The sequence below is a fragment of the Gigantopelta aegis genome, chromosome 3, assembly GCF_016097555.1.
Source record: "Gigantopelta aegis isolate Gae_Host chromosome 3, Gae_host_genome, whole genome shotgun sequence".
NCBI lineage: Eukaryota > Metazoa > Mollusca > Gastropoda > Neomphalida > Peltospiridae > Gigantopelta > Gigantopelta aegis.
Genome location: NC_054701.1, coordinates 7,603,024 through 7,617,452, shown reverse-complemented (window position 1 = coordinate 7,617,452; position 14,429 = coordinate 7,603,024). Strand labels below are relative to the sequence as shown.

The following is a 14,429-nucleotide window of genomic DNA, read 5'->3' as shown; positions in this document are numbered from 1 at the left end:
CACACACATATAACATTAAGTGAAATCATTTGCAAGGTATTTATTTCATTTTTTATTATAATTTCCTACAGATATTGGAAACAATGCTGAATTAAGTGTTACATCTGACGCGTGCATCGGTAACAACACAGAGGAAAATGTTAGTGGCCCATCTTCATCAACTGGGGGCGAAAGTACATCAACCTTCAATTCCATTGGTTCGTCGAGTAATACAAGATCCGTGTATTCTACTAAGCAGACAACAAAGAGGAAGAGCAAACTACCTATTCCAAGCGTAGAATGCAGCTCTGAAAATGAAAATGATTTATTTTTGAAATGGTTGTCTTCCGAAATAGATAAGAATGAAGTCATCACGGAAATGGTGAAGTTAAAAAAAGATTAAACTTGAATTACAAATAGAACAACTGAAAAAACAAGGACAGTGAAAAAAAACAAAAACGTATATGTATTTGTAAAATAATATTAAGCGTGTGTGTGTGTGTGTATTTTCTTGTATGAGTTACATTTATAAAATACTTTAAAAGCATTCGTTGATTATTCTGTCTCTAACTGTTTTCCCTGCCGCTGTTCTTGTTCTCTCTGATATGGTTTGCTGGGTAGTACAATCGTCCCCATCATCCCCATCTTCTGAAATGCTTGAAGGGTTTGTTGCATCGTCGGGTGGTGGAAGATTCTGACGTCTTGTATGGTTGTGCAACATGAAACACACAATAATGACTTTGCAGGCTTTGGGGGGGGGGGGGGGGGGGGGGGGGGTTGCAGTGGTAAACCACAACGGAGACAATGAAATCTTTGTTTAACCACACCAATGCTTCGTTCAACAGTTGTTCGTATTGACGAGTGAGCAAAGTTGAAATTTGTCCGTTTTCTTGTAGTTGGGTTCATAATGGGTGTCATGAGCCACGTTCGAGCCATGTATCCACTATCTTCCAGTATAATGCCGTTTAGTGGAGGTTTGTTTTCTTCATAGTCCGCAAACAGGGGCGATTGTCTCAAAATTCGCGCGTCGTGCACTGACCCAGGCCATTTGGCTATGACATTGATGAAGCACATATCAGCATCACATATCACCTGAAAATGACACAAATAATAAATTTTATAACAGATGTTTAACTTATAATTTAATTTAAATAAATTTACAATGATCAAAGAATGTGTAAAGGAAACCGTAGCACCGGTGTACAGTATAATATTTAAACAAACTGTTTGTGGACATTAATAGAATGGACATTTTTTCTGTTTATAAATTCGTGTTCCTCTTGAGCTAGAGCCTGGATGCGGATGTGTGTCCCATCTATGCAACCAATAACACTTACAAAGCGTCTCATTTGGAATTTTTTTAACTTCGTTTCATCTGCCTGTGTCTGATTTGGCCAAACGATGTATTCGTTTATATGCCGAAGGAATGCGTCGGTCACTCTTGACACTGTACGACTAACTGTGGACTGGTCGACGCCTATTAAGTCGCCTATAACATTCTAAAATGTTCCCGTTGCATAAAACCTAAGAGCAACAAGCACTTGTAACACGGGGGTTAGCGACCCATTTCGTGTTAATGGATAAGCAATATCCTCATACAGCTCGTCGGTTAGTTGTAAAATCATGTACCTATCACATCGAAATTTCTTATATATCTCAATATCATCATATATCTCCAAAGGATGTGTGACATCTCGAAATATTCTGTTTCTTCGAATAGCACGTGTGTTGTTGTAACGCATCAGTATAACCGCCGCCATACTAAATGCCCAGTTGTCCGAAACTACTGCGTTTACGCCTGGGTTATAGCAGGTCTAAAAATCGCGTAATTTCGTCCGTCCAATCTGCAGTGACTTTGACTTGTCCATGTTCATGCATTCCGATTTACTCGTGAAAGTCTCGACGTCCGTAAATAGTCTGGGACTTCGTCATTGTTTCGGTTCATGCATAAGACCCCTGATGCTGTGAATTAGACTAGTGAATGTCTGTATAAAATATAGAGATGTGAGTCAGTAAAACGGTTAACGTCCTGATGCTGTGGATTAGACTAGTGTATGTCTGTATAAAATATAGAGATGTGTGTCAGTAAAACGGTTAACGTCCTGATGCTGTGGATTAGAATAGTGAATGTCTGTGTAAAATATAGAGATGTGTGTCAGTAAAACGGTTAACGTCCTGATGCTGTGGATTAGACTAGTGAATGTCTGTGTAAAATATAGAGATGTGTGTCAGTAAAACGGTTAACGTCCTGATGCTGTGGATTAGACTAGTGAATGTCTGTAAAATATAGAGACGTGTGTCAGTAAAACGGTTAACGTCCTGATGTTGTGGATTAGACTAGTGAATGTCTGTGTAAAATATAGAGATGTGTGTCAGTAAAACGGTTAACGTCCTGATGCTGTGGATTAGAATAGTGAATGTCTAAAATATATCAGACGTGTGTCAGTAAAACGGTTAACGTCCTGATGCTGTGGATTAGACTAGTGAATGTCTGTAAAATATAGAGACGTGTGTCAGTAAAACGGTTAACGTCCTGATGCTGTGAATTAGACTAGTGAATGTCTATAAAATATAGAGATGTGTGTCAGTAAAACGGTTAACGTCCTGATGCTGTGGATTAGACTAGTGAATGTCTGTAAAATATAGATGTGTGTCAGTAAAACGGTTAACGTCCTGATACTGTGGATTAGAATAGTGAATGTCTGTATAAAATATAGAGACGTGTGTCAGTAAAACGGTTAACGTCCTGATGCTGTGGATTAGAATAGTGAATGTCTGTAAAATATGTGTGTCGGTACAATGGTCAACGTCTTGATACTGTGCATGAGGGTTTTGGCTGCAGTTAATATTTACTGGTTCTATTCATGTGTTGCCTTATTTCTTTCTATTAGTATACATAATACTTTTTATTATTAACAAAGTGGGTTGAGATATTTACACACATGCACTCTTGAAATATTTTATGTCATTAAATAATCGTCAATCACAGCATGACTTACAAGTCATTGTCTGTTCAAATGTTAAAGGTAGGGTCAACTCAAACAAGAGCATACCCGGACCACCAACACATACTGACACTTTAACAAATGACAAACGCGTAATTTTAGAGTTAATAAAAAAACATGATTATTCCTGCCAACTGGGGGCAGCCATTTTGTTTCGTTTTTGTGACGACCGTTGGTATAGCTTGGGGCGAAGTGACGTCAGCTCCGTCCATTTCTTCTATGCACAGTGTAAACAAACGCTCTAATTTACAAGGCGCTTCGCTTTCATCAACCTGACTTGTAAAACAACATAAATTACTTAATAGTGTAATAAACTATTTAACTAAATATATTTCAATTTGCATCAATAGAATGAAATGGAGTTATAGTATTTTTCTTTTTAAAAAAAAAATCCAAAGTAAAAATGCATATTATTAGGCCTATTGGTAGGGTACGTTCGAGCAAACATGACCACTCAAGATACCCAAGTGATACTTTTCTTTTCTTTGGGACGACGTAATTGGTCAGTTTTGTGATTTTAGATGGGAAAGTCTATTGAATCAAGGGTTTTACAGAATTACTTACAGTAATAAAGCAGGGCGGCTGATAATGCCCATTACGATTGAAGGGGTATCTGTACGATTATCACACAATACCCTGTGATCTTAATAAAAGAGGCACGTCTTTTTAGTGTGTCAAGACACAGTGTCTGGGAACAACAGTTGCAATTTTTAGCTTGTCTTCCATTATCACAAAAACCATTGCGGATAGAGCTAGAGTTTACTGCTGTTTTATTGATTATAAAAAAACCCATTTAATTCTGTAAATAGAACAAACCTAAGATTTAAGCTGTCCAGAATCGGAATTAGAGGCAAATGCTTGAACATTATTTAAAATAGGTATAAATCTGTCAAATCCTGTGTTAGTATAGGGGGAGTTCATTCTCATTTCTTTAATAATGATATTGGTCTAATGCAGGGTGAAATTTTGTCACCGATTTTGTATTCTTTTTATGTAAATGATATAGAAAATGCATTGAGAACATGTGTCCGGATTATGAGCTAAAGGAACTAAGTCTATTTTTATTACTATACGCTGATAATATGGTGATTTTTTCAAAAACGGCTGAAGATCTTCAGAAAATGTTAAACACTTTATATTACTATAGTATAAAATGGGGTTTGTGTCTAAAAAACGAAAATAGTGGTTTTCAGAAAGGGTGGGTGGCGGTATGATTATGAAAAATGGTATTATAATGAGTTGTTACTCGAGGCTGTAGATCTCGGATTTACTTATTTCGGATTAGGTTTTAATTATAATGGTAAATTTACGCATGTGATCAATTTATTGACAGATCAGGGACGAAAAGCCATATATGCATTAAAGAGAAATACAAGTAAGTTAAAGGGACATTTCTGAGTTTGCTGCATTGTAAGATATTTCCTACTAATAAAATATTTTTACGATCAAACTTACATATTAAAAATACTTTCTTGTTTAGAATATTAGTGTCTGTATATTCAATGTGTTTCTAGTCGTCTTAATATTTGTAAGAAGCCCAAAGCAGAAAAATATATTTGATATGTAATAACAATCGTTAAAAAGTCTCTGTTAGTCGATAACATCTTAAAAATTACAGCAAACTCAGGAATGTCCCTTTAATGTTAAACCGTGGGTCTTCTTTATCTTTATTTGATACATACATAGGAAGTATTTTGAATTATTGTGTCGAGATTTGGCGTTTTTACAAGGCAAACTGTATAGAGAATTTTAACAGAATTTTGTAAGAATATTCTAAATGTTAAAAGTTCCACTACTACTATTATGTTATATTTTGAATTAGGTAGATATCCCCTTTTGTATACTCGTAAGTACCGTATGATAAAATATTGGTTTAAATTATTGAACACAAAGAATTGTATCTTGTACTCTGCATATGTGGAACTTAGATCAAAATGTGATACAGGTAATAACTGGGCAAGACAAATAAGGCAAATACTGTGTTCATTAGGTTTATATGAACTGTGGTGTAACCAAGAAACATTAAACTATAATTTTCATTTGTCATTAATAAAACAGAGAATTATGGACCAGTGTAAGCAAGATCTTAATGGACTCCTGGACACGTCTATCAAATGTTCATATTTGTATAAATATTTAGTAAAATAGCTTATTTTACAAAACTACCTGATGAAACCTATTCCAAGTCCATATAAAAAATGCATTACAAAGATAAGATTATCATCACATGGTTTAGCTATTGAAGTTGGTCGCTATCATAACATAATATTGTGTGTCTTGTGTAAAATAGGTGAAATTGAGGACGAGTTTCATGCGATATTATGTTGTCCCTTTTTCAGTGATTATAAAATTTTATATATCAAGATATATTATAGAATCCACCCATCTGTTTAAATTGATAGAATTACTATCAACAAACAATGTAAATGATTTATGTAAATTAGGGAAATATCTGTTCAAAATGTTTAAAAGACGAAAATCAATAGTTAAGTAGTCTATATACAGAGTTCTATACAAAAGCATTTATATTCTTCGTGTCCTTTTCATGCCAACACCTTCTATTGCGTCATTGTTGTATATGTATTTGTATGTATAACTGATGAACTGTAAATGTTCAAGGTTAATAAATGAATTGAATTGAATTGGGGACCGTCTAAATATACACCTGCCAATCAGGAACAAGAGGTACAGACCACGGAAAGAAAAGACCAATTAACCAAGAAAATACTCCGATTATTATTTCAGTACATGGATTAATTTATGTACCAAACATAATAAGAGTTATTTCAACACTTTGACAATGGTGGTTTATTTTGTATTGAAAAATAATATATAATTAAATTGTTGCTGGTTTACTGAGATGGCTATTATTACATAACATTGCAATGCATTGGCAAAAATCAGGTATGTTTTGTTTGTTCAGTTCGAAGACTAATTCCTGACGTGACACGTTAGGTACCGGGTATTACGTAACCACCAGCTCGCCAGAGGGCGTATTCATTGGGATGGTACAAAATGGCTGCGCCCGTGATATATAATAGCCGTCACATTTAACCGTTTTATTAATTAACTATACGATTATACTTGTTGATATATTAAGCAATACTGTGCTTTATATATCGTTGAATATGCATACCAGGCCAAATGCCTTAATTGTCCCCTCCTTTAAACTGGAGCGACCGGTATACATAATACGTAATGTCATGTGTGTCAAACTGAAATCGGGTCAACTGTAAAATCACGTAATGTGTTCCCTATGGGATCAGCTCGTAACACCTACCAAGACATACCTCTCTTTACCACAATTTCTTCATTCGCTTTGTCAGTATATACAGTAATATTTAGCATGTAAGATAAAATACAATCACTGACCAGGTGTTGGTATGCACAGAGTGCCAGATTAGACAGATTTTCCCCAAGCTATCGTCACTGGACAGGACTCCGATATTGGTGCATGTTCGTAATACATATGATGGTCCATGCTCTTGTGACAGGCAAAATGGGTTTTAAACTAAATCAATCTAACGGTAGCTGCACAGGTGCCTTCGCGTGAGCCATTTGGGGCTATGTAGTGGCATGTTGCGACAGTCACAAAGTTAATAGTAGCGGGCATTGTGTGCATCACGACTAGTATATCAAAGGCCGTGGTATGTGCTATATTGTATGTGGGATGGTGCATATAAAAGATCCCTTGCAACTAATGGAATAATGTAGCGGGTTCCATGTAAGATTATATGTCAAAATTACCAAGTATTTGACATCCAATGGCTGATGATTAATAAATCAATGTACTCTAGTGGTGTCGTTAAACAAAAGAAACAAACGTTTCAGTCCGAAGGAAGCTAAATAAGTCGAACTCCGCAGAGAATCCGGTCATTGGGTTTGGACGTGTGGTGTGGTGAGGTGAGAATCAGATCATGGTGGGTTCGACTCCGCAATCGGTCACTGTGATGGATCTCGGTTACTACGTGGGCTGCACGGAAAACATCTGTTGTAGAAAGCTTGTACGTTGATGCACACAAACCTTGTTTGGGTGCTAGACGTGTCAAGCTTTCTCTGCAGTATGCTGCCAAGATTAAATCTTTACCAACACATCCAACACATGATGCGGTGTTTGACAACAAATATATGAAGTTGTTTGATGCAAGGCTAAATGCTATTCGTACATTTGGTCTTCGCATTAAGCGTTTTTTGTCGCTTTCTAACATTGATTATCAGACACTTTGAAAACTCCTTCATATTTTGTTTTACCACCATGGTGTATTACACCACCTAAAATTGTGTTTGATCTTTCGCATCTGAAGAAAGATCGTACAGATGCTGTTATGTATAAACAGTTTTTCATGGACATTCAGGACAAGTACCGTGATTACATTCCTGTGTATACAGATGGATCACGGGATGGGAATTCTGTGGCTTGTGCTACCGTTTTTCCTATCAGACACTATTACTTCCATGAGACTGCCTGACTCGGCATCAAGTTTTAGTGCTGAAGTTTGGGCAGTCATTAAAGCCTTAGAAGAAATCAAAGATTCCATAGCATCCAAGTTTATTATTTTTACTGACTCACTTTCGTGTCTCCAAGCTTTGCGCAATATGAAGCTGGACCATCCCTTAATTGAGATGGTGATACGAAAGTGTCCAGCCATGTTGGCAGCAGGGGTAATGAAAAGGCAGATTCAGCTGCCAAGTCTGCTTTGGATTTGCCTCATGCCAGCGTTGGTGTACCTTATACTGATTTTAAAAATAATATCAACAAATTTATCTGTTCGACTTGGCAACGTGATTGGGACGGCCAGTGTTCGAGATTAACGGTATCCCGATATCCTGGGGATACCAGAATTTAATTTTGGATACCAGACTTCAAGAACCCAGTATCCCACCGGGATACCATATAATACTAAATTCTCAGGTGGGATACCAGATTTTGAAATGTTAGTATCCAACTGGGATACTGCCCAATTTTTTTTATCTCGAACACTGGACGGTCTATAGACAGTGCAGGAAGGATGAAATAGTCTTGTGTCGTGCCAGCATCGGTCATACTTACTTGACCCATTCTTTTATTTTGAAGAAGGATCCTCCACCTCAGTGTGAGCACAATGAATGAATGTTTGTTTAACGACACCCCAGCACAAAAATACATATCGGCTATTGGGTGTCACAAATGGTAAGTATATGGAAATATTATTTATATATATTCATGTAAAACCACAGTGTAAGGAGCTGTGGGGAAAAAAGTATAATACAATACATAAAATCAAGGTAACTACATTTTAAAACTTTGTATAGAAGTCAAAGTGAGTACATTTTAAAACTTTGTATAGAAGTCAAAGTGTTTTAAAAACTTTACAATTAATTCTGGGTGGAATTTAAAAGATTCCAAAACATTTCTGTTGCCAAATATATCATTTCTCGTCGGCTTGAGATGATCACACTCCACCAAAATGTGACGCACAGTCAGTGTACACTGACAATGTTCACACAGAGGGGGAGGGTCCTTCTTTAAAATAAATGAATGCGTCAAATATGTATGGCCGATGCGGGCACGGCACAAGACTACTTCATCCTTCCTGCATCGCCTGTAGGATGACTGCCACTCTCCCAGGACTGCTTTGACAGAATGAAGCTTGTTCGCAACCGCACCGTCCCAATCGTCTTGCCAAGTCGAAAAGATATATTGCTTTATATGAAATTTAAAATCACTGTAGGGGACACCAACACGGACACGGGGCATGTTCAAAGCAGACTTGGCAGCAACATCTGCCTTTTCGTTACCCCTAATGCCGACATGGCTGGGTACCCAACAAAATATAACATCTTTATTGGCAATTGATAAAAAGACACACTTTCGTATCACCATTCCAACTAAGGGGTGCTCCAATTTCATGTACTGTAGAGCATGGAGACACGAAAGTGAGTCTGTAAAAATAATATATTTGGATGCACATGAATCCTTAATCTGTTCCAGGGCTTTAATGATTGCCCAAATTTCAGCAGTAAAGATTGATGCTGAATCGGGCAATCTCATGGAAATTATTCCGTCTGATGGAAAAACTGTAGCACAAGCCACAGAATTCCCATCCCGTGATCCGTCTGTGTAAACAGGAATGTAATCACAGTACCTCTCTTGGATTTCCATGAAATGTTGTTTATAAATAACTGCATGTGTGCGATCTTTTTTAAGATGCACAAGATTGAATACAATTTTTGGTGGTTTGATACACCAAGGTGGCAAAATAAAATATGAAGGCATTTCCAAAATGTCTGTTAAATCAATGTTGGAAACTGATAAAAACTGCCTAATGGGAAGACCAAATGTCCGAATCGCATTCGGTTTCGCATCAAATAATTTCATATATTTATTATCAAACACCGCATTGTGTGCAGGATGTTTTGGCATTGATTTAATCTTTGTAGCATACTGCAGAGAAAGCTTTGAACGTCTAGCACCCAAACTAGGTTCGTGTGCATCGACGTACAAGCTCTCCACAGGAGATGTTTTGAAAGCACCAAGACAAAGTCTAAGTCCCTGGTTGTGAATAGGATCTAGCATTTGCAAGTAAGACTTACGTGCTGACCCATACAAAATGCACCCATAATCAAGTTTAGACCGAACTAAAGATCTGTAAAGTCGGAGCATAACCTTTCGGTCTGCCCCCCATTCAGTCTTGCCAATAACCTTTAAGATATTGAGGGCCTTCAAGCCCTTCTTTTTCACATACTGTAAATGAGGAACAAAAGATAGCCTCCTGTCAAAAATAACCCCCAGAAATTTGGTCTCCTCCACAACTGGAACTAGAGTTTTGTCCAGAAACAGCTGAGGATCTAAATGGTGACCTCTTTTCTGGCGGATATGCATACAGACGGTTTTTGACTTTGAGAATCGAAATCCATTGTCAGTTGCCCATTGTTGAAGTTTATTCAAACAAAGCTGCAACTGACGTTCAATGATACTCATACTGGACGACCTGTAGCAAATCTGAAAATCGTCGACATATAACGAGCTATCAACGCCAGGTTTTAAACACTGGGTGATGCTGTTAATTTTCACGGAAAATAAAGTTACTGACAGGATGCTACCTTGAGGCACACCCATCTCTTGGGAGTGAGAATCGGATAACGTAGATCCCACTCGTACCTTGAACGACCTATTCTGTAAGAAATTTGAGATAAAGCCAGGCATACGGCCTCTTAGGCCCATGCCATGGAGGTCTTTCAAAATCCCATACTTCCACGTGGTATCATAAGCTTTCTCGAGGTCAAAAAAGACCGATACCAAATGCTGGTTATGGATAAAAGCATCCCTACAAAACGTTTCAAATCTAACAAGATGATCGACCGTGCTACGTCTAGGCCTGAACCCACATTGCACGTTAGTAAGCAATTTGTGGGACTCAAGACACCAGACAAGTCTATGGTTGATCATTCTTTCCATGGTTTTACAAATGCAACTTGTCAAAGCAATAGGGCGATAACTGGTAGGATTTGTTGGATCCTTACCAGGCTTAGGAATAGGAATGACAATGGCTTTTCTCCAATCAGAAGGAAAGTCACCCGAAATCCAGATTTTGTTAAAGATATTTAATAGAACCATTGAGGATGATTCAGGTAAGTGTTTTAAGAGTTGATAATGTATTTCATCTGGTCCTACCGAAGTATCATGGGCTCTACGTAGAGCGTCCTGCAACTCCTCCAAAGAGAAGTGCCTGTTGTATACTTCAACATTTTCAGATGAAAAGTTAATAGGTTGCTTTTCAGCTTTATTTCTGACAGACGTAAAAGCATCTGTACTGAAAGAAGAAGAAGAGTTATGGGAGAAACTGTCTGGCAATGCATTGGCAATGTCACGATGAGACGTAACATCCGTGCCATTGACAGACAAATGGCGAACTGTATTATTGGATTCTTTTCCCTTGATTTTACGTATCCTATTCCAGACAGATTTCACAGATGTTTGAGAAGTCAACTTGGAGACATAATTTCTCCAAGATGATTTCTTACTCTGTCTGATAGTTTTACGAGCCTTTGCCCGAGCAATGCGATAACTATTCAGGTTATCCCCGGTAGGTTCGCGTTTGAACCTCTCGAGTGTCCTGTTTCGCTCTTTGATTGCATCTTTGCATGTCTCATTGAACCATGGTTTATTGAAACGCTTCGGTACTGCCGAAGTCTTAGGAATAGTTTCCTCTGCAATATCTTTCAAGATGGAGGTGAACAAAGACATGGGATCATCGGCACCAGTCATGGCAGTTTGTTGCAGTCGAATGCTGCATAGATGCCGAAATTGATCCCAGTTTGCCCCCGTCAACCTCCATCTCTGAACTCTTTCAAGTGATGGAGGTCCATCATTCTCCAAAATAACTGGAAAGTGGTCACTACCACAAGGGTCTGGACAAACTTTCCATGAGAAATCAACACAAAGTGATGGACTACAAAGGGTTAAATCAATGGATGTGAAAGAACCACTTGCAGGATGAAAGTATGTATGACTTTTATCATTAAGTAATATTAAGTCATTTTTGAGAATTAAGTCTTGTAATTGTTTACCTCTAGTGTTTATGTCATCGCATCCCCACAAAGTGTGGTGTGCATTAAAATCTCCCATGATAATAAAGGGAGTAGGGAGTTGATCAAGAAGACCTTGAAAGTCCGTAGTGTTAAAATTGTAATTGTTTCGAGGGGGTAAATAAACTGAACAGAGAGTAATAGTTTTATGAGCCGTGACCTTTACGGCCACAGCTTGTAAAGTCGACTTTAATATGACTTCACTCTGAGGAATGTTTTCATTTACAATAATGGAAACGCCCCCAGACGCTCTGTTTTCACTCTGTTGACATTTATGGTAGAGATTAAATCCTCTGATGTTAATACTGTCAGTATCCTTCAGGAAAGTTTCCTGAAGACACACTGCAAAAGGATTATACTTTTGAATTAGAAGACTTAATTCATCAAAATTGGGCCTAAGCCCACGACAGTTCGACTGGATAACTTTATTTTCCATCGGGAGGAAGTATGGGTTTTATCTTTGGCTTTGCTGGTGGTCTTTGTGATCGGCAATGATCTGGAGATGAAATCTCCATATCATCATCACCGATATCAGCCAAAGTATCATACATATTGCTGATCGGGACCGAACGTAATTCGATCTTTTTCAGCCTACCAGACAGTACTTCTGTAGCTTTCTTTGGAGATTTCTTTGTGTCATTGCCTGTCTTAGGGAGACTAGTGCTCGACCTATTTGGTGGATTTTTAAAATCCAATGACACTTGAGTTTCAATTTCCTTTTTCTAGGGTGTGATTTTTTGTTTTTGTGCTGCTTTTTGCACCTGTTTTTGCGTCTTCTCAATATCAGACAGTTTCTTGTACTTGGCTTCATCACAATGCCAAGTGAGGTCTGTGTTGACTGCAACACTTTTAGTGGCGACTTTGGCAGCAGCTGCAGCTGCATATGACTTGTCACCGACTGTAGGTGTTGCTGTCTCCACCAACCTCCTGGCATCCGTGAAGGACAGTTTATTTTGTACCTTCACCTGTTGAACTCTTTTTTCCAGTTTCCACCGCGGACACTCTCGCGAGTATGCACAGTGGTTGCCCTTGCAGTTGAGACAAAGTGTATCGTTCTTACATGTCTTGCTGTCATGGTCAAATAGACCACAACGAGCGCATGTAAGTTTTCCACGACATGTGTTCTGACCATGGCCAAACCGCTGGCATTTGAAGCAACGCAAGGGGTTTGGAATAAAGGGTTCAACAGGAATATTAAGGTAACCGGCTTTGACAGATTGAGGAAGGGTAGGGACGTTAAAGGTGAGGATACAAGTATTCGTCGGTAACAAGTCATTGTTTCGACGAACCTTTATCCTCCTCACAGCAGTAACTCCTTGTGTACGTAAATTTTGGCATATTTCTTCCTCGCTAACACCTTCCAAATCTCTGCATCTGATAACTCCTTTTGACGAATTAAGGGAGGAATGCGCAGTTACCTTAATTGGTACGTTGCAAAAAACTGTCGACTTGAGAAGACAAGTAGAATGCCTTTCGGTTAAACATTCAACCAAAAGGCCAGTCTTAATTTTTTTGACAGATTTTGGCTCACCAGCCAAGCCAACAATTGCCTTTTGAATGGCAAAGGGTGAAAGTTTATTCAAGACTCCGTCATCAGTGGAACTGATGACGAGAAACCTTGGCCAGTTTTGTGAAGAAATCACTTTGGATTTCTTCACACTAGTTTTCGATTTCATGGACTCCTCGTCGGAAGACAAGAAGTCCGAAACTTCGGTGTGGACCCTTTTAAGGGTCCCATCTGTATTTGGTATAATTTTTGGTTGATCCATATTAGATTTGAAAAAATGTTCATCAACCATGCCCCCACCCTCCACCGGGTCCAACAAGGGGACATGGTGCTGCGGATAACCAGCAGACATCCATGCCAGGGATACATGGTTGATATACTTGGGCATTAAGAATACAAAATCACCCAATTGACCCTAGCCACCGCCCCAAGAGCAACAAATACATATGGTATATAAAAAAAATGTTTGCTCTTGACTAACTGTAAACAAAACAAAGATTGTATGCTCTCGAGCTTGGCGTGACCAGCCGATTGATCAGGTCGGGCCTACCTGACCACCCGTCTATTTGAACTCCGGGCCAAAGTATGTATTGTCAGAAGTCATACCCGCAGGTATGCCCCAACTCAATCACCAGGATCCCATCATCCATTTTCACGGGTCGAACCTCACGGCAAACAAGGCGCCCCAAAAGGGGAGTTGTACTGTATTAGCCATTGTCAAGGAGAATGTTTCACCCCTGCACCACGGTGAGGTTACAGTACACGCAGGGGCAGTGTGAGCACTGTCAGTGTACTCTGACGGTACGCCACATTTTGGTGGAGTGCAACCATCTGAAAGAAACTCGAAAAGATATATTTGGACCACGAAATGTGATGGAATCCTTTCGATTCCATCCAGAACTTATTAAATTTTTACAGTTCCTACATGATACTGCGTTTTATTGTACATTTTAACTATTATCTAACTGTGATATTTGTATTTTTGCACAGTTCTTTACACTGTTTTAATTTAACTATTGAATTTTTATATTGATGTTGTTCAGCAATGTTTTTGCATTTACTATAGTGTGACACCCAATAGCCGATGTATTTTTCGTGCTGGGGTGTCGTTAAACATTCATTCATTCTTTCATTCCGCAGAGAATTCGTAATCGACTTATTCCGATTGGCTTGGAATAGCGGTGAGAGAGATTTTTATGACATTCCTATAATTTTCTTTACATATTTTGTTTTTATCAGTGTCATTAAATTGCAACGGTGTATAATGTAATATATTAAGAAACTACCCACAAAGGTTCTGTGACGTGCTTCAAACACCAAATATCGTGACGTCAGGGGTTTGAACATTTTAGGAAAATTGTAAATATGTC

At 38.4% G+C, this 14,429-nt stretch overlaps 1 protein-coding gene and 1 long non-coding RNA gene across 2 annotated transcripts; both read right to left on the bottom strand.

Moving 5' to 3' along the window:
• Positions 1-25: 25 nt before the first annotated feature.
• On the bottom strand, positions 26-1,066 carry LOC121390311. Its single transcript, XR_005960194.1, has 2 exons — positions 517-1,066; positions 26-287 (listed from the first exon to the last, which is right to left on the bottom strand). It is a non-coding gene; the product is annotated as an uncharacterized LOC121390311 (long non-coding RNA).
• Positions 1,067-1,907: 841 nt separating this feature from the next.
• LOC121367293 lies at positions 1,908-13,321 on the bottom strand. The gene is made up of 2 exons (XM_041491407.1): positions 12,314-13,321; positions 1,908-1,964 (listed from the first exon to the last, which is right to left on the bottom strand). Exons 1-2 carry the CDS (start codon positions 13,319-13,321, stop codon positions 1,908-1,910), a joined length of 1,065 nt encoding a protein of 354 aa, XP_041347341.1.
• Between the last annotated feature and the right edge of the window lie 1,108 nt (positions 13,322-14,429).